We start from the raw sequence: 20,770 nt of genomic DNA, 5'->3' as shown, positions 1-20,770 counted from the left end.
TAACAGAACGTCCTTCCTTATTTTGCATGTGTGGGAACAATTCCTAACCAACCAATTCCTAACAGCCAAGTCATCCAAATGTCTGTTACTATCGCTGCGCATCTTCTTTCACTTTGGAGGATGAGTGAGACAGATGGTGTAAACAGATAAGTAATGTGCTTTTTAACACAAGAACCAAACTAGCAGCTATTCAAAATCAGGTTTGCTTCAAGAACATTTAAGAAAAGAGAGAGAAGTCAAAAGAGCTTCACACAGATCAAGTGTCTTCCATTTTGCCAATCTGGGCCACTGATATCTGCAGTCTGAAAACAGCCTTGGTTTAAGAATTTAAAATGCCAGTTTGGCCCCTTTAAGAGCAAATAATTTCATATTTGTGTGGCTAATGGCTGCTGGTGCTGTGCTGTGATCATGACATCACAAAAACAGTACAGATTGTTTTATACATCTGGATTTATGGACCGAGGTGCAGACTGTGCGTTTTGAAAATTTAACACAAAAAAAAAAAAAATCATAATATGAATTTCATCTACATCACCAAGCACTAGTGTAGAGGCTCATGGGAGATGCAGTCTAGTTGTACCTGTGAGAGGCTTTCCTTCATGCAGAGGAGGACCAATCACCTGAAAGAGTTTCTGTAACCAGGAAAATCAGAGAAAGAAGAATGACTGTTCGACCATGGAATTCAGCACAATCCACAAACAGTGCAGGTGTGTGTACTCAAACGTACACACACACACACACACACACACACACACACACACACACACACACACACACACAAAGTTGTGCAACAAACCCTCTCTCAAGGATACAACCTAAACACTGGGCGGACCAAATTTACTACCTCAACCTGCATCAAAGTCCTTCCAGGTAGACATCTGTGTCTGTGTGTGTGACATGTTGGCCTAGACACAAATTACTCTCCTACATTAATTCCCTTTCATCTAGAGGTTCAGAGGATCTCCCCGAACCACAGTGCTTTCATCTTGCTCATGGGCTAATAGCAGATTCATCATGCACACGCGTACACACACACACACACACACACACACACACACACGCATGTATGCGCGAAAAGTCCACTGATTTTTCTACAATTCTGCATAGTTCATTTATTAACATGTGATACAGTGGTGGTGATAGGAACCAGGAGTTCTGATGTCTACATTGCAATATAGCCTTTTAATTTACTATCCAAAAGCATCAGTACACTGCACCTGTGGGACCCACAACAATATCTTGCAACGCAGTTCTAATTCTAGTTGTGGTGCATGGGGGGTTGGGTGCAGTTAGCCAGTCCAGTGCAGGCAGGAGCGGGACAAAACATACTTAGATACATAGAAATACAATACATAGAAATTCTGCAAATTTATGAACAGTTTAAATTTAAATGAAAATCACATTTGTAAGAATCTATAAACATATTTATAAAATGTTATAATGCATTCATAAGGCATTACAAACATGGTTATAAATATTTATACACAAAAAGTGAATTACACTGAATTACACTTTATAGCCATGTTTATTATACATTATGAATTGTTAATATAATGCATAATAAGTAGTGTTAACATTTTATACTGTCAGTGCCAAAGAAGTCAGCCCAGCTGGGAGAGCGTAATCACACACACAAAGTTTATTTATGCCCTGGGTATTTTATTTCTCACCCCTGGCTTTGTTAGGGCTGCATCTTCCGGGCTTCAGACCTGATTATTCTGATGCTCCTAACAGGCTGTCCAGCCTAGAATTACTGCGACTGTGTGCTTTTCTTAACCAGTGCTCTCACTTTATATGTTACGTTACATCACAGCAAACCAAGTACCCATGAACCCCCTCCCCTAAACCCCCATCACATCACACTGAGCCTGAAGTTACTGTGGAGTGAAGGCCTGGAGAGGGAGAAGTGAGATAGTAAAGTGCTGTCATTGTAATTTGTTCCCTCACTAGTGTTAATGTCAAACACTAGAACCCTTCACTCTGTAACTTCCCTACACTACAGTAGAGTAATGCTAGTTTCTGCCAGCATTCTATGGGATATGCAGCGTTAGGTTAGTACCAAGCTAACGGTGGTGTACATTGACTTTCCCCACATTGGGTAAAAGTTTAAAATCTGACATTTGAAGCCTGTAATATGTTTCTTGTGTATTGTTTTAGTGTTTCAGCAAATTCTTCAGTAAATATTTCAGGTTGAAGCCTCAGGCTTTACTACATTATGCTTCACTTTGCAAAGACAACTTATGAGCTCTTATAATTGATTATGAACAGTAATTATAAAGCATTCAGTTAATAATTCATAAAGCAATGTTTATGATGCATTAGGAATGCATTATAACATATTATGAATGCATTTATAGATGCTTACATACACAACATTCATAGAAAGTGTTATCATAATATCTAACAGCAAAGATGAATAAATTCATTCTAAAGGGTAAGGAAGTAACCAAATCACATGAACAGGCAAAATGCTCTTTTGTAGACTACAGAGATGGTGGAACTTTTAGACAGTCACACAGACACAGCTGTGGAATATTCGCTTAAGAAAGGCAAATACACAACAATAAAGTGGACTAAAGGCAAGTCTGACATGTGGCAGTCATTTTAATTAGTGATGAGACAGAAGCACAGGCGGGACTGAAAAACCAAAATCGTCCTGTGCAGACCTCTACTACACGTGTCTGTTTTTATAAGTAATGTTGATGATGGTAAATGTCACAAGTCCCGGATGAGCTCTCACATTTGTCACCGCTGGCTCAGCAGCCAGACAGTGCATCATTATCATAAAATGTGGTCTCATTTTATCTGGATAGTCCCCTATAGATCTAGAGATGTTAAAATTGTTAAACTATATGTGAAACTCTTGATTCTGAACGGTGGTGGGGATAGATGTGGGATTTGGACCAGGGTTAGGGCTAGGACCAGGGTGAGGATTGGGTTTAGGTTTTGGGTTGAGACTAGGCTTAGAGCCAGCCATACAGTTAAAGAAAATTACGATCAATTTAGAAGGTACTGAATTGAATGTAACTTGAAAGTAAATTAAGCAGAAAGCATCCAAAGTAGACTATCCAAATAAAGTGTAGCCATCAGAAAACAGAGGGGACACCACTAGTGTGGTCAAGATGGGCCGAAACAACTATAAAAACTGCAGCACAAGCCCAGAACAAAAAAAAAAAAAAAACCCAACGAAAACCTGCCTGCTGCTCTATGAGAAAAGGAAAAGATCAACTGCCGCGAGCTGCTCAGCAGGTGCAGATAATGGTTCTTTAATAATAGCTTTCAGTGAGGGACCTTTTAGAGGCACTAAACTCTTCAGATGTCCGGTTCCTATAACCACCACTGTGAACAATTCTGATTCTTAAGGTTCTCCAGAACATTTCTCATCAAACCACTCTGAATAACTTTATTTACATAAATGAATAATTATGGAATTCCCCTTTGCAGTCAGTCGTTTTTCCCACACAGGTAAAATATCCTAAACATCTGTTTTAATGAATGTTTAAACCATTATTTATCTATTGGGAGATCTGAGCTAACCTTAAAACAGAAAAACCTCTACTTGTTGTGCATTTCATGTGGGTGCTGTGTATGCGATACCTCCATGGGGCTGATGTAGTCGTTCATGCCGCTGTTGAAGACATAGATCATGGCATCATAGAGCTGGTTATCCCAACACATCTGGACCACCTGCCCAACACACAATATTGCCCACAACCCATAAAACACATTACCATGTAAAACACAGTGCAGTGGACAATGTAGTTTTTATTGCAAGTGAATAATGATGTTCCCACAGTGCCTCTGTGTTTGTTTTATAACTGAAGGGCCTGGAATAGTGGGAAAAAAAACTGCAACTAACAATCGGCATCTTTAAGTTTCTAATGACCACAGATTTCTGTGTTTAGACCTGTATTACATTTTTTCTTGCATTGTATTTTTCCCCCGAGGTCCAATTGCTGTGGATTAGGCACATCATGTACATGTATCATGACAATAACAGTTAATTTTAATGTGATAATTTTCCTTTAGAGCTCTTTAGAAATCCAGTCTCTTTCACCTTAAACAGGGTTTTGTGTGCATTACTGTGCCCTTAAAAGTTGTCAATTGTCAATTTATTACTTCTTCTACAGGGAACAAATATGTTTTCCTGACAATTTTAGTGCATAATTTCCATAATACTGTAAAAAAATAAAACAAAATATGAAGTGTGCCACAACTTTTGCACAGGCCACATTTTATGTGACATTATATTTCCTACATGCTAAACAACCACAGTATGCAGTGTGGAGAAGAATGTTTTTCATTTGACCATGGCTGCCCAAGCTTCTGCATATGACTGTAAGGACTAGGTGTTGAATGGTACACTTACAAACTTAAACATAGGGCTTAATGATTTCTAACCAAACTCTTGATTGCAACTTACAGGCAATTACCTTCTACAAATTAAGCTCCAGTGCCTGATTACATAACAGTGGTGAAGTTTAAAAGTCTTAATTTCATACAATATCATTTTAGTGTGCAGGAGTTGAAGCATGCTTGATTTTGTTTTTTTTTAATTTTTGACTGCTAAACAATTTTGCTATTCAACACTTGGGGGGGGGTGGAACACCACACACACACACACACACACACACGCACCTGCTGTATATCCAGGTTAGTGATGTCCATGTGCACCAGGCAGCCCTCTACACTCTCCATCATGCCGTTTTCCTGGAAGTAACTGAGAAGGTCCCGCATGACTGGAGCAGTCAGGCAGCCAATCCGCTCACTCAGAATGTACGGCTCTAAACTCTCCAGAAACACACCCTTAGCCACAGAGTTCTCTGCCAGCCTTGAGTAGATCTGGTTAAACAGCAGGTCCCTGAAGAGAAGGAACATGAAACATGAATAATATCAAAAAATGAAACACAGAACTTGGAGCACACAGCTTAAACATAAAACTAACAAAGCTTAAGGCATAGAGCATAAGACAGAGAATTTATATAAACTGGAATGTAAAAGCTGAAACCTTTAGAAACTGGAACACAGAACCTGGTATATAGAACTTGAAACTAAGTGCCTATAGAACCTGGAATACAGAACTTGGAGCACAGAACCGATAGAAACCAGACCACAGAACATACAGAACCTGGAACATAAAACTCTGGGCACAGAATCTATAGAAACTGGAACCTGGAATTTTTAACTCCCAACACAGGACTTACAGCACCTGGAACTTGGGAGCTAGGGCTGGATGATCTGGCCAAAATCTTATGTCACTTAATATTGATAATTACTGATTATTTGCAGTTTGTGAGACATTTGTTATTTGTGTAAGGTTTGTAATGCTCTGTTAAATCTGAATAACTTAATCTGGTAACACTATTTGAAGGCTACCTACATAAGGGCTTCATGACGCATTCATAACCACTGAATAATGCATCAATCATCCTATCCATGCCATGGGGGGAAGAGGGGGTGGTTTCCAGGCATATTTTACCTGATATCAGTACAATGTCGTCTTAAGAATGCTGACATAAATAGTTATGTATAGTGTTTTAAATGTGTTTAGTGCTGTAAATATGTTCAACGTTTATTCTTATTATGTCAGTATTATGTCATCATCAAAACATCTTATGTCAGGTTGCGAGAACCGACATAAGCACTTAATAAATGTTCAAGTAGTGCTTCATAAACACATTCAGTGCTTATGAATGTGTTATGAAGCCCTTATGTAGGTAGCCTGTAGGTAGGTGAACAAAAACCAAGATTTAAGTTGGTGAAGTTGATAGTGTCTTGCTAGTAAACACAAGTAAGCACAGCAGTCAGTATGATTTTACCAAACTTTTGGAAACACTGGGAAATGTACAAACACTGTACAGTACATGTGACCATCATTCTGGGTCACATCATCGTGCAATTACACAATTCACCAGAATAAAATGACAGACTCGCATTTTAAAACATTCCCCCAAAGGAACATGCCTGCTCCAGTTTGGAATGGCTGTGGATCCAGACAACACAGTCATGTATTGTGTACGCTACTTACTCTTGCGTATGCATAACAGCATTAAAATATAACAAAAACACAATTATATAACCAACATTACACAACAAAACAGTTCATCCGCAGACTGTGTGGACCTATCTGAAGGCTGCAGCTCCTTATGCAGGCTTGTGCATTATAAAAGAGAGAATCTGGTCTCAGATCAGCATGAAATGGAGACTTCCCACACGCCTAGGAGGCTGCAGCAGAGCTCCCTGCTTGTTTACGCTCTGATTAAACTGTGAAACTTATGCTACAGTACTATATTGCATGTAAGTGGGTTTGAAAAGTGTCAGAAGGCTCTAGTGTTCTCTACTGTTTCACAGTCTACAAGTCTTAGTCATTCTTGTTGTTTTGCTGTACACTTCACTTGCGTCACACCATTGGAAGGAGTCAGAAATCACAGCTCATTTTCCTTTCTGATTGTCCAGCTTTTTGATTTGGCGGTCAGATGCTTCAAAACACACTATAAAATGATAACTTAAAAAAGGTCAGGCAGAAAAACAAAACATTAGTCTTGAATGTCACATTATAAAAATACTAAAAACAAAGCGATTTTACTTTAGTATTTATTAGCAGAGCAGATCAGATCAATGGGGGAAACAAAAAACACCCAGCGACTTCTAAAGGTTAAAAAAAAAAGTAGGGATCACGTGCTACTGAGGCACAACCTGGTCAAAGTCCAAACCCTGATCTGTGTAGCATTTAACTGCTATATCACACAACCTGTTCTGTACAACATGCAACACCTTAATGCACGTAAACAAACACTGGATATTCTGCAATATAACTGCAGGCTGCATATTCTGTAATATAAACGCAGATGCATACTCTAAAATGAAAAGGCACTTGGTAAATTCTACAATGTAAACATGATGCATGTTCTATAATACCAACACAATATATTCAGCCATCTACACACACACACACACTACATATTCTACAGTTCAAACACACTGCATGTTCTACAATGTAAACACAAACAGTGCATCAGTGCTGTTACTGTGCCGTTATTAATACAACTCCATTTTTGTTGCTTCAGTTTTTGACATAACTTGAAAACACCTGCTGCTCATTACATTGAATGTAAATTTCATGATGAATGGACCAAAAGAAATGATCCAACATTACCTGGAAAAAAGTCTAGTTATATTGACTTACATTAAAAGTAAAGTATGTATTTTCTTTCTCCTGTAAAGTTAGCATTTCAGAGATGGGAAGTTTTGTTCCGACAGCAGCAGCGATATTCTGCAATGTAAACACTCTACAATGCAAGTATACTGAATATTCCTTAATGTAAACAGGCACTGCATGTTCTACTTAGTGAACACCTCCATTCTACAGTGTAAAATCATCTATACAGGGAAGAACTGTATGAAAGTATTTTACCAATTTAAAAATAAGATAGAGACAAACCTAAAGTTGAGCATGCAGCAAGTTCTTTAGTGCGCTTTTCAAGCACCTGACACACACGAGTGAGGAAGCACTCCGACAGGAAAAGGACAGGACTTACATAATATCTTTCTAGGAAAAAGTCACTATAGAAACCAAAATGATTGTAAGGGACTGTAAAAAGAGGAGCAGGCTGGCAAGAGGAACGCCACATATATGATACATTCATACTATGGAAAAGACTCTATACTATATGTACTATATGTACAGCTGTATAATGGCCAAATATGTAAAACAGGGCCTGATCGTCATGAAAATGTGATCAATATCTACGAGCATTTTGATGAACTAGAAATTCAAATAACTGACAACACTGGCCAATATGACCTGGAACACTCTAGTACAGTGGAACACTATAAAGCCCACAGACTGCTCTGGTGACATCCTGTATAAAAATAAATCAATCAATCAATAAATAAATAAAATTTAAAAATTTACAGACTTAGTAAAGAGTGGGAACGGTTTAATTATCATTATAGGGGATGTCAACAGTAGGGCTCTGTAAGTAGCATCTTAATCCAAAAAAAAAAAAGTTATTTAGCTTGTATATTTAGTGTTATCAGTTCTTTTCTTTCAAAAAGAACATGTTCTTTCATTTGTGTTATATGCTCATACTGAAGTTCAGGTTTGGGGCCTTTTACATGTTTTTGTGATTTTAGAGAATGTCAGCTCAGCATTTTCAGTACTGACTTCCCTCACATTAGAGGCGTCTGTCTGTCAAAACATCAGTGCATCACTGCTGGGATTTTCATGGATGCCAACAAATCTTCGGGACCTCAAAGTTGGACTGATATGATCCACCAACTGATAAACTGGACTGTAACACCAAAATATTTTCTGCGTCAACATCATAGGCGGAGAGATAAAGAACCAACTAAAATGTTCCGAGAAACAAGAGGGAAAAAAATATCATCAGGGATTTAGATGGCCTTTACCATTCAATCTCACACCATGTAGAAAAATAGCAACTTCATTAAAATACAAACAGCAAGAGATAAGAAAGAATAGAAAAAGAGAAATAAAAACAGATGGAGAGAGAGGGGGGGAGGGTGAGAGGGAGAGAGAGAGAGAGAGAGAGAGAGAGAGAGACAGAGAGACACAGAGAGAGAGAGAGAGAGAGAGAGAGAGAGAGAGAGAGAGAGAGAGAGAGAGAGTGAGACAGAGAGACACAGAGAGAGAGAGAGAGAGAGAGAGAGAGAGAGAGAGAGAGAGAGAGAGAGAGAGAGAGAGAGAGCGTATTATAATTTATTCAGTGTAGCACTGAATATACAAAGATGATGGGAATCTACACAATAGTGGAAAAGGGATCTCACACACACAGACACACATGATTTTATATATATATATATATATATATATATATATATATATATATATATATATCTGTGGCAAACTAATTATAGTGCTACACTGTGTTACAAACAATTAAAAAATAAAAATACCTCTGCAACAGGAATTTCTGCTAGTGCTGCTATATTCTAGCAATTGGTGCTGGGCTAACAATGGTGCTCAAGAACTTTATTTGCTCTCTAAATTAAACATGGAGATTTGAAGCTTGTATAAGACATTCCACATTTTATTTAAAGCTTCCAAAAGACATTAACAAACCTTTACCTTTCATGTAACAGTTTTACTGTGACTCTGAGCAAAGAGCTTGGATACAGAACTGTCACTCGTTTCCCTTTTAATTTGTATGCAACGTGTATTCAGTGACTTGAGCCTTACACCATTGAGTTTTAAAGAAAAGGCCTGACACAGAAAACAAGACCACTTCACTCTTCCCAGCTGGTCTCTGAAAGTCAAGTAAAACGTGTAAAACAGAAAAAGCTGTTTTCTCAAACTTCAAAAGAAGTTTCTCTTGTGCACCAGGCCTGTTAAGCACAATGAGGAATCACTGTGAGAATTGCCATTAGGAGATTGTGGCTAATTTAACACTGAGCTAAGGCATCATTTTATCCTTACGGTTAAGGTGGACCACTATCCATAACAGGGGGTCATAACATAACACCTAGTTATGATCCAAACAACAGTATAATAAACAAGCATAATTCATAACAATTCATAACAAGCATCCTTAACAAATTTCGAAATAACCTACTTGGCAGGGGCTTTGGCTGGGTTACATTGCTAACTGTGTTTGGTATTTTTGCAGACCACTTGCCAAATTTAGTCCTGCACAGCTGAACTGAAAAAATAGGCCGAAAAAGACATTTTAAAAATACTCTCTACAGAAGAGACCAAGAGACTTTCTCTGCCATTTCATAGTAAAACATCACAAACACTACAGATTATAGATAAATGAAAATCATACTACAAATCATTGAAGTTTGAGAACCCAAATTTCGACGAATGGAGGATGATACCTATTATTTACTACAAAAAAAGCAGGTGAGGGCGAATCCACATCTTTAAAGAAGCAAAAACTAAATCAGGATAGGTAATTTCAGAAAACTGTAGGTTCTACAACACACTTGGAAAGGGAGTGGTGAGGGAGGGGTATTCACTTGCTTGCAATCTGCAATCTCACCGCCAGATGCTCACTGCACCTTTAAAAGTCAAATTATGTTAACGTGTGGGAATACTAGTGTCTTGTAATGGTTTGCATGAAATAAAAAAATAAACAAACAAGTGGGAAAGAGTTTTTACCATCACTGTTACCATGGTAACACAGCACTGGCCTATTGCCAAACAATTTTAAACTATAATTAAAAGCCTGAATAAATCATTCAATGCTTGTCATTCACTGAATGGAAAAAAAAAAAAAAAGTATTTTACTCTGCCAGCCCTACACGGCTGACTGTGGTTAGAGGGAGGAACTGTTTAGAGTTTTGATCCAACTATCATTTTACAGTGTTGACGTAAAAAAAGAAAATCTTTAAAATTGAGCTGCGGGAGAAAGAACTCATAACTTTTCCAAAGTCTAAATGCATCTGAGAACAGAGGCACTAAGGCTTGCGGATGCGCTTTGAGAGCAGCTAAATGCACCAATACCTCCGCCTTTACTTTTTGCCACTGCCCAGAACAATGCACAGGACTGAATGGCTGCTTCGCCCTGAGCAAAAGCACAGCCCTACACTGTCACAGGGCCATACTGAGATAGAGCACTAAACTGACACACACTCCTACAGCAGTGTGGCCTTTTTACCGAGACTGCAAGGAAGCGTGTGTGACGGAGCGTACATCCCTAAAGGGGACAGGCTAGCGTGAGAGCCAAAAACACACACACACACACAGCTTTTTAAGGACAGACTGCGGTGGGTAACAAATTTGTGCTCAGTCTCAAAAACGCACACAATCAGTTGCTCTCGCCCAAATCTCCAGTGAAAGCCTCTTTGCTGCTGTAAACAGTGTGGCTGTTTAAATAACGTCATCGTCTCACTGGCTCTGAGCTGTAATGTGAGATATAAAGCGTCACGGCCATCAAACACACTCATGTCCTTAGCAGTGAGCACCCTGCCTGCCACACACTCAGCTAATACGTGACTCCTCCCTCCAGCATCGCACTGACTCAACGGGGCAAGACAGGACATCAGCCTTACAGCTCCACAATGTCTGCGGTACATCAAGAGCAATCATGCTAATAAAGTTAAAATTCAGCTAAAAATGCATAAATGTTTTAAATTTTCCCCAAAAATTGATCAGACAGGTGTCTGAAGTTTGCTTCTTTAGTTTGGCACAAAAGCTGTTTAGCTTAATGTAGATAACAAGTAATGGAAGCTTACAGCCGCCGATTAGCTGCGTATCTACTTCATGCATTTGCCTAATCTGTCTTGCTTAAAAACAGATGTGCTAACAAGTTTTCTAATAATGTACGGCACACTTATCTATTAACATGAACAAATGTATGTTGCATAGCTAAAAACTAGGGATGGACTCAGAAGGGGAACCCATCCTCCTACGGTCGACACCGGATAGCAAACATTATTAGTATCACGTATTATAGTATAAAGTGGGAAAAGAAACGCAGCGATTAACTTGATTAATTTACGATTATGCAGCAGCAACAGCATCTGAGGGAGAGGACTGCACAGCCCTGTAAAGCAAGAATCTCAGTGGTGGTCAAGCCGGTCCAGAAGGCTGGTGAGCAGTGGCACCCGATCAAGGCAGAAGAGGCAACAGCATCAGACGCACAGGATGGGCAGCTGATCAGCTCGGCAGAGAAAGGAAAGAGAAACGCAGTCAGTTCTGTAAAGAGTGACTGACCACAGATTACAGTATAACAGAGCAGCAGAGACTCTGTCAGGTCTAGATCTGACAGGGAGGACTAATCACCAAAGGCTCGACTATACAAGTTTTTAGCCTAGACTTAAAAACTGAGGCTGTGTCTGAGTCCCGAACATTAACGGGAAGATTATTCCAGTGCTGGGGGGCTTTGTATGAGAAGGCCCTGATGTAACTTTATTAATTCTAGGTACTAGTAGTAAGCCAGCTTGTGATCCAAGTAGGCGTGATGGTTCATAGTAGGAGAGAAGTTCACTCAGGTACTGAGGGGCGAGTCCGTTTAGAGCTTTATAGATCAGTAATAGAATTTTATAATCAATCCGAAATTTAACTGGTAACCAGTGCAGGGTTGATAAAACTGGGCTAATATGATCAAATTTTCTGGTTCTTGTGAGACTCTGGCTGCAGCGTTCTGGACTAGCTGAAGCTTGTTGAGGCTTTTGCTGGACATCCAGACAGCAGGGCATTACAGTAATCTAGCCTTGAAATAATGAATGCATGAACTAGTTTTTCTGCATCCTGTAGAGATAATGCACTTCTTAATTTAGCAATATTGCAGAGATGCAGGAAAGCTGTTCTAGTGATATTAGTTATATGTGTGTTGAAGGACAGATCAGCGTCTATCACGACAGCAAGATTTTTAACAGACGAGCTTGATGCAACTGAGAAATTGTTAAGTTTAAGCGTCAAGTTAGACAGAGGACCTCTGTTTTATCTGAGTTAATGTTTTATGTCACAGTCCTCAATCTTGCTAAGTTTAATTTCATCATCCAGTTTGCTTGATGTATTTATTTTTATATATACACACACACATATATATATATATATATATATATATATATATATATATATATATATATATATATATATATATATATATAAAAAAAACACAGTGTCATCGGCATAGCAGTGGAAATTTATGCCGTGTTTACTGATAATGGTGCCTAATGGTAGCATATATATTGTGAATCAGTGAAACTAATATCTTAAAAAGAATTCTAACTGATATGATGAACGATTATTGCCTTCCTGTGAAATACTGCTGTTAAATATTTTGCCAAGAGTGTTTTTACTATAGCTTAACAACAAATCAATGATGTGAGTTGACATGTCTGTTGGCACATGCACGCTCCAGAAATTGCTTTGTGATATATAGGCAACAGGTATCGTTATCCACATGGCCAACACTGATTACTGGGTTTAAGTGCCAGTATCAGCACCATTACTGATATGGTATCAGCATAACCCTACCAAAAACTGTAGAAGCGATCTTGAAATTTGTCTGTACTGTTGATAATTTAATTTACATTTAATTTAGTACGATTAGACACCACAGTGGCATAACCATCTACGGGCACTTTCACAATGGTTTGGTGTGGACCCATCAAATTTTCTTTAGTTTGGTCTGTTTGGACAGGTGTGAGCACTCCACCCATATTTGAGTTCATACCAAACAACAAAAACATGGTCCATTAAAAATTTGCATTGAACCTTGATCCAGTTCACTCTGTCAACAAATCTGTGGCCAAGTATCAGTGACCTGATTTACCAACTGAGTTTAACCAATCAAAAAGAAGTGGATATCAGGTAATGCTCATCATTATTGGTTTGATTGTGATATTTTGGAATTTTATTCAGAGCAACTGAATACCTGCAACATTTTGGACCAATAAACAAACATCCATGTGTGTTACATGATGCACTTTAACTGCTGCAGTACAAAGCCAATCAAACCAAATGAAACGGATGTAATGTCACAAAAAAAAACAAACTCTGCTGACTGAATTGTCCATATTGATCTGGGTGGGTAGGTAATGCTTGCCTGCGTCCACGTCTGTTAGCTGACGAAACAGAATTGGCAGGTTTTGTAATTGTCATCCAAGCATCTAGCCTTCACCCTCCTAGTTTGATAGCATCATGTGATAGGGTGGAGACCTAACTAGTGGGTAGAAAGCAGACATGATTAAATTTGGGAAAAAATTAGGTTTTTTAAAAAAAAAAATCTAAAAATTTGAGATTACACTGTTTACATGGTCTGAAGCAAATGTTTAGGTCTGCGGTTTGTGTGATGCCAATTGCTGGCTACAAGTTTCCATTATTTATTTTTCTTAACTACGTTAGCCTCATAGCTTCAGAGTAAATTTTTTTTTTTTTAAAAAGTGAACTTCTGGCATCAAATATATCTTGGCTGAAAATTTTAATGGGGAAAATTTGATTTCTGGCCATATGGAGGATCTACGAAAATCATTAAAAACAGAGAGAGAGAGCGAGAAAGAGAGAAAGAAAGAGAATATGTGTGTGAGAGACAGAGAAAGACAGGCAGACAAGCAGGCAGACAGAGCAAGCGAGTGAGACAGAAGGCAGAATTTCCACTCTTCTTAAAGTCAGGCTGATGTTCCAGACAGTAATGAGTGTCTGTATGAACCTGGCCTTGGGACACTGTGCGTGACGTCCTCGCTCCATCTCGAACATCCAAGATGCATCATAACATCACAATAGTAAGTAAAAGTCTGTACACTGCACGCTCCAGTGATTTCCACAGAAGTAAAAGCAGTGAAAAAGGAATGTGTGTCTATCTGGAGAGCCTTGAGTCTGTTTAAAGCCACAGTTCAGGCAAACATCTGATTTACATAGTTTCCCTCTTAGCTCAAACTGTAGTCCATCTGCCAAGACATGCTTGGTGTCTGAAGTTTGCTTCTTTAGTTATACGCTGGAGCCACAAGGCTAATGTAGCCAACAAGAAATGGAAGCTTATGTTCACCAGTTAGTTTGCCTTAAACTGTATTTCTCTAAAATGTTTGCTCATGTGGTTTCTGACTGTGTGAGATGTACTGTTATCTATAAACATGGACAAAAGTACAGGTAAATTTCAGATGGCCGCCACCGTTTTCAGCTATGTGCTTTTGTTGGAGGTGGCTTTGAAATGATAGCGGTGCATTAAAACTGTCTTGGCTTACTGATTATGTTTACAGTAAGGAGAAAAATTGTGCAAATTGGATTTTTGAATGAACCATCACTTTAAATCAGCTTCTAAGAGGCAGAAACACGGTCAGTTGAAACATTCTGCTGGAGTGAAGTGTGCATAGGCAAGTTGAGTCAGCCAGGATGTGTACTTCACCCTGCAGTGTGAGGACAAGATCCAGAGAGTGTCCTCATTAAGTGTTTTCAAAAGGATGAAAGACGGTCTGCATTGCGTTTAGAGATGAAATGTCTACAAACACTATATTTATTTATATTTATTTACACTATATAATGTCGCCACAACACTATATTTGCATATCGCTGCTGTCCAAAGAAAACCATGCATCTCCATTTTTGTCAATTTTACCAATAGAAATGCTCTGAAATTACTTGAAATAAAAACTCTTCACACTAACTTACATTAAAAGGTAAGCGTGTTCCTGTCTTCTCCTGTAAAGTTACTATTGTGGAGATTCTTTTTGCGACAACATACACATGAAAAATGTTTGTGACGTCAGACGTTTTAAACACACCATATGAATGGTTCACAAACCGTATCAAACATCATTATTTCAAAAAAGGTGAGGTACTTTCAGTTTACCATGAAATGGGCCCTTTAAAGCTTCTTTGGTCTATATGTTCTCTGAGTTTGAGCACAAATCTGAAGAAAAAATTTTAAACTGATCAAACCAAATGTCACCAAGTTTATACCAAACAAAATCCAGTCCCTTGGTCACACGGAACTACAGGTTCTTTTAATAAAACAGAAGATCCTAATCTGACTGTGAATAACACTATAAAAATAAACATTCAAAGTGAAATGGTCACTGTTAAATCATCATCATCCGATTTATACCTATAAACGTTTTACCACTACAGATCAATTATACAGTAGCATGAAGAATGCGTTTATGGGCACAGCATGGACAGCTCAATTGTTTGAGATATTGCTCTACTACACCACCACTGTTCCCCAAATAATACCAGCTCCTTTAGTTGGGGAAAAAAAGGTGATGTTTGAATAAGGTCTGCTTGGTAAAAAATTATACTTATTTAACAAAAATGAAATGGTCATAACTGACATTTATATACCCATTTTTCCAATCTGCCATCATAAACCAACCTATTATTGTCACTATTCCTTTAAGCCTGATATATATTTAAATGAACCTGATTGGCCGGCCTCCATCATGCCTCACTTAAAAAAAGGTTCATGCCATCACCCACTTCTGCAATCCTTTCACTGGCTTCCTGTAGCTGCACACATCAGATTTAAAACCCTGATGCTTGCCTACAAAGCCAAAAATGGACCAGCCCCTTCCTACCTGATGGCAATGGTGAAATCTCTAATTGTACCACGAGCTGAGTACAGCTCAGCTTGGCCCGCCATCCTTCAAGGTGTGTGGAAGTCAAGCATAGAGAATGTTCTCCGTACCGGCACCCAAGTGGTGGAACGAACTCCCACTGGCTGTCCGTACAGCAGAGTCTCTTGCTGTCTTCAAACACAGAGTGAAGACTCATCTCTTTATACAGCACTTAAATGAGCACTGAATTAAGTATTGATTGCAATATATTGTGCTACACTTCTATATTGTATTTCATTTTATTGCACTGTGTATTGTAGTTTATTGCACAGAGTTCTGTGTTCAACTCTGTTCCTTTTTTTCTGGGTATCTCCAGTGTTTGTTTCTAGCAGTATCTGAGCTCAGGACAGTCTCTCTTTCTAACCTACTGGAAACTAGCAAAGATACTTTCTCTAGAGAGACACAGCACTTTCTGTAAGTCGCTCTGGATAAGAGCATCTGCTAAATGATGTAAAGGTAAATGTAACACTCTTAACTTCACAATGAGTGGGTGGGGCTAAACTGCTATAGACAGAGTAGGTGGACATAGGAGCTTTTACGTGATACTTTTGATCCCACAACCGGGGAAATTCCACCTCCGCATTTAACCCATCCGTGAAGTGAAACACCACATACACACTTGTGAACACACACACTAGGGGGAAGTGAGCACACTTGCCCGGAGCGGTGGGCAGCCCTATTCCCGGCGCCCGGGGAGCAGTTGGGGGTTAGGTGTCTTGCACAAGGACACCTCAGTCATGAACTGTCGGCCCTGGGGATTGAACCGGCAACCTTCCGGTCACAGGGCCAGTTCCCTAACCTCCAGCCCACGACTGCCCCATTTTTTTTTTTTTTTTTAAGTGATAAGGGACACCAAGTTCAAAATGGTCAGTTTTACAGCATAGTTTCCACACTGGGGAATGAACAGGATTTTTGATACATTAACAGTGTGTGTGTATATTATATATTATATTATATTATATTATATACACACACACACACCATCTGTTTTATTTTAGAAATAGCAAGGAAAAGTCAGTTTTGTATGGTATGGGCCCTTTCATTTGAATTGTTGAAAATTATACAACCTTTTCTTCCCACACTGTGGGATATTTCTGAGTGAAACGCTATATCAAGGAGGGTCTCTGAACTAGCTGAGCATTTTCTCCAATTGACAAGTGGAGGTGGCAGGAGGCAGGTATATTATTTAAGTCAATACATTTTGATGAAAGATTAAAAATAAATAAAGGGATTTTGTCTCTGAAATGATATGAAGAATCATGCCAATAGTATGACCAGATGAACTAATAATGATGGTAAAAAATAAATAATAAATAAATAAATGTCCATTTTGATTTGACTTTAAAGCACAAGTTACAGATTCATTTTTAATAGTAAGTGGCTTTTAAGAAAAAAGTAAATCCGGAATATATTACTTTAGAAGTCGAATCACAGCTGATTGGCTCTGACTCATCACTTCTCTCTAAAGCTTTCAAAGTCACCTGGAGGAAGTGAACGACTCTCTCTGTGGGAAAGCTCTTTAAAAATGCACAGCGATGGAGTAATGAAGAGACTGAGGCTGAACTGGAGGCAGCTGAAGGCTGGAGGAAAATGAAGGCGGCTCATCAGGAGCGCAGAGCCCTGCTGGTCCCAGATCAGCTCAGAGCGAGTTACAGACCTGTAATTAGAGCCCTCAGACGGACACATGACCCGGAATAGATTAATTGATGTGTTTGGTGGTTAGTGGAGTTCTGCTCTGTATCCTACCTTTTCCTCATTAAAGCACACCCCCGTGGTGCTGAGTCACATGAGTGTGAGGACACACACATATATGCACAGGCTGTCAAGTCACACATAAATTCACACTCCAATAAGTGACAGCAAAAGTGCTAAGACTCTCCTACTAGCTAATCAACACACAGTTGTGCCACCTCTGCTGCTATATTTCTCCTCAGCCAGAGTGCATAATTTTAGGCCACCACAACTACAAACCCTCTATTAACACTTGTACTCATACAATGCCAGGACATGGGCTCATCAGGGCTTATTTGATGATCATTAAAGTCTTTCAGATTGGTTTACTGCATGTAAGAGGCATTTAAAAAGCTACTACTATCTTTTAGATTTTAAAGTAAATATAATTCCATGGCTTTTCAGTAATATTTTAGTTCCAACCCACTGTTACAGTGTACACAAATGCTATCAGAGGTGTTCACTGCACTAGGACTAAAACGAGTCTCTATTATCTCATACTTTGGTTTGGTGTGAAATGCTCCATTCTAGAGAAACTTACAGTCAGAACTGTTCACAGTGGTGGTGATGGGAACCACCCGTCTAAAGAGTTTAATGCAAGCTATTAAAGGAAACAGTTACAAATACAATGAGACGTTATTTTATGGCAGTTCTGAGAACATTTGACAAAGATTGGCCGAAAACATTTTTAAAAATTCATTCACAGTATAGAAGTAGAGTGAGAGGTAGAGAGAGAGATACAGGCCTACTTGACCATCACACATAAGAACATGTGTAGGTCTCTATTAGACATTGTGACGCTTTAAACAAATGTGAGTCAGTAAATTTCTGTACAATGAACCTGATTAAATTAAACTGAGGTTTTTTTTTTTTTTTAATGATGGAATTCTCCTTTAAGGAACTAAACATTTCAGTAACCAAGACTTTTGACCGATACAATTTTAAACTGGCAAACTGTTTTCCTACTAAGTCGGGACATTTACTGTCCTAAAAATCTGTGAAAACAAACACAAACTCTCACAAACAGACATGAATGGTTAGACTGAGCGAATGCAAAGCAGCAGAGAGAAGATAAGGACAGATCTTCCTTCAACAGACTGGCAAGGATACAGAAAGCTGCAAGAGACAAAAGTGGCACTGGCACAAAGAGCCCACACTTTATCCTGTAACAAGGCTTTTTCAATCCATCATTAAAACATAATGGCAGTTAGAAAAGAGCTTCTGTTCCAAATACTGAACATGCGTGTTAGTTTAAACCAACTCTCGTGCTATGCTGAGATTTTCCTTCACTTCCTTGCTTTCCCAAAGGCTGTATTTATAAAACAATTACAATAATTATTTCAAATTGAATACATTTTTTCTTTTGATTACCTCATTAAACCTCTGAAAATGACTGAAGCCTCCACTCTTCCATTTGCCACAAAATAGGTAGTTCAGAATGGAACGGCAATGCATAAATGACCATAAATCAGGACCAGACTTTCATGATTAAACTGTCATGTTATGAGGACCATACATGAACAAATGCTTATATTTCTCTTGTGTGCCACAAAACTTATTATTTTTCAGTAGAGGGCACCTGAAACAACGGCATCCAATCAAAATCACGTTTACAAGGATATTATAAGCAGTGAATAGCTGAGATTTTAAGGAAAATCTCACTAAAGTTAAGAAAATTCATTGAGTAAGAGGGTCTGTGGTCTATGGATACACAATCATCTGTATCATATCTGTAGATATGCGCCTAACTTCATTAGATTTGACCAATATCACAAAGCAATATCTGACTAATTTCTACATTTTCTAAATGTTTCTAAATCAACATCAGTATCAGCATCGTCAGATACAGTTGTATGCTAAGGTTTAGCCACCAAGGTCAAATAGCATGTTTTGTAGATTGTAAATAATTTCACACATCCTCTGCAGAGAACACACTTCTGCACATTTTAATACACAATTACTTTTTATTTGCTGAATTTAAAATATCAGAACAAACAACAAAGCATGTGGCATGAACTAAACTGATGCCACATTTGATATTTTATGTTTTTCAAGTTAAACTCAGCAAATAAATGCAAATTGTGCATTAAAAGGTACCATATTTAAGCATGTTCTTTACAGAGGATGTGTTAACTTATTATTTTAAACCTAGAAAATCAACCAGGTTGTTCAAACATTAGTGCATACATATATATATATATATATATATATATATATATATATATATATATATATATATATATATATATATATATATATATATATGCACTAATGTTTGAACAACCTGGTTGATATATATATATATATATATAAACACCAGATATGAACAGCCACCAACAATTCTTCTATCCCTAAAACATGAGGGTTTAAGTAGCATTGTGGCCTTTTCAAAGTCACTCTGGTTTTGTATTGTTCTGGTCAGAATTCATATGAATTTCTGTGATTTGTGCACAGTGTGGTGAGGGTGTGTGAGTAAGCTGTTTTCAGTGGTGGACATATCACTTACGTCCTCTGCAGGAGCAGACAGTAATCCACCACGACAGGAACCATGTCCTATACAGAGAGCGAGAGAGAGAGTGTGCTTAGGGCAGGGAGGAGTTGACATTGCTGGGTCATTTCTGTTTATGGCAGATGCTTTTTAAAGATAAAAAACCTCAGGGTTTGGGAAAAGCACAGACAGAATCCCTCTGTCATGCACACACACGCACAAAAGACTTATGAACCCAAAGCAGCTACATCCCCATAAAAGGATAAGGTCACGCAGACACAAATACCCACTTCTTTAATAAAAGCTTAAGCATAAGCTTAATAAAATGAGGCAGGGGGATAGTAGCCTTTCACAGACTGAGCCTTTATGAGAATAGCTTAAGAGTTATTTCTATTTGAATTATTTTTACTTGCCTCTAAGGCAAATAACAGTGCTGATATACAGCGTGTGTAATTTTGAGACAGGCTAAAATACTGAAGTTCTTCTGACGAATAGTGCAAATGCAGCAGCTGCCCAGTGGGTTCCATT

The 20,770-nt window shown here is 38.5% G+C and overlaps 1 protein-coding gene across 7 annotated transcripts in view; it reads right to left on the bottom strand.

The window, feature by feature from the left end:
* The window catches only part of vps8 (VPS8 subunit of CORVET complex), a 170,254-nt gene that overhangs the window by 102,971 nt on the left and 46,513 nt on the right, over positions 1–20,770 (bottom strand). For all 7 annotated transcript variants that reach the window (XM_037543387.1, XM_037543389.1, XM_037543388.1 and 4 more), the window contains 4 exons: positions 20,261–20,307; positions 4,639–4,861; positions 3,598–3,687; positions 581–632 (listed from right to left, as the gene is read on the bottom strand). In XM_037543387.1, the coding sequence (XP_037399284.1) occupies positions 581–632; positions 3,598–3,687; positions 4,639–4,861; positions 20,261–20,307 (412 nt within the window). The remainder of the gene's footprint in view (positions 1–580; positions 633–3,597; positions 3,688–4,638; positions 4,862–20,260; positions 20,308–20,770) is intronic.

The sequence above is a fragment of the Pygocentrus nattereri genome, chromosome 12 (genome assembly GCF_015220715.1).
Source record: "Pygocentrus nattereri isolate fPygNat1 chromosome 12, fPygNat1.pri, whole genome shotgun sequence".
NCBI lineage: Eukaryota > Metazoa > Chordata > Actinopteri > Characiformes > Serrasalmidae > Pygocentrus > Pygocentrus nattereri.
Note: the sequence above shows the minus strand (reverse complement) of the source record. Positions and strands in the feature narration are given on the sequence as shown.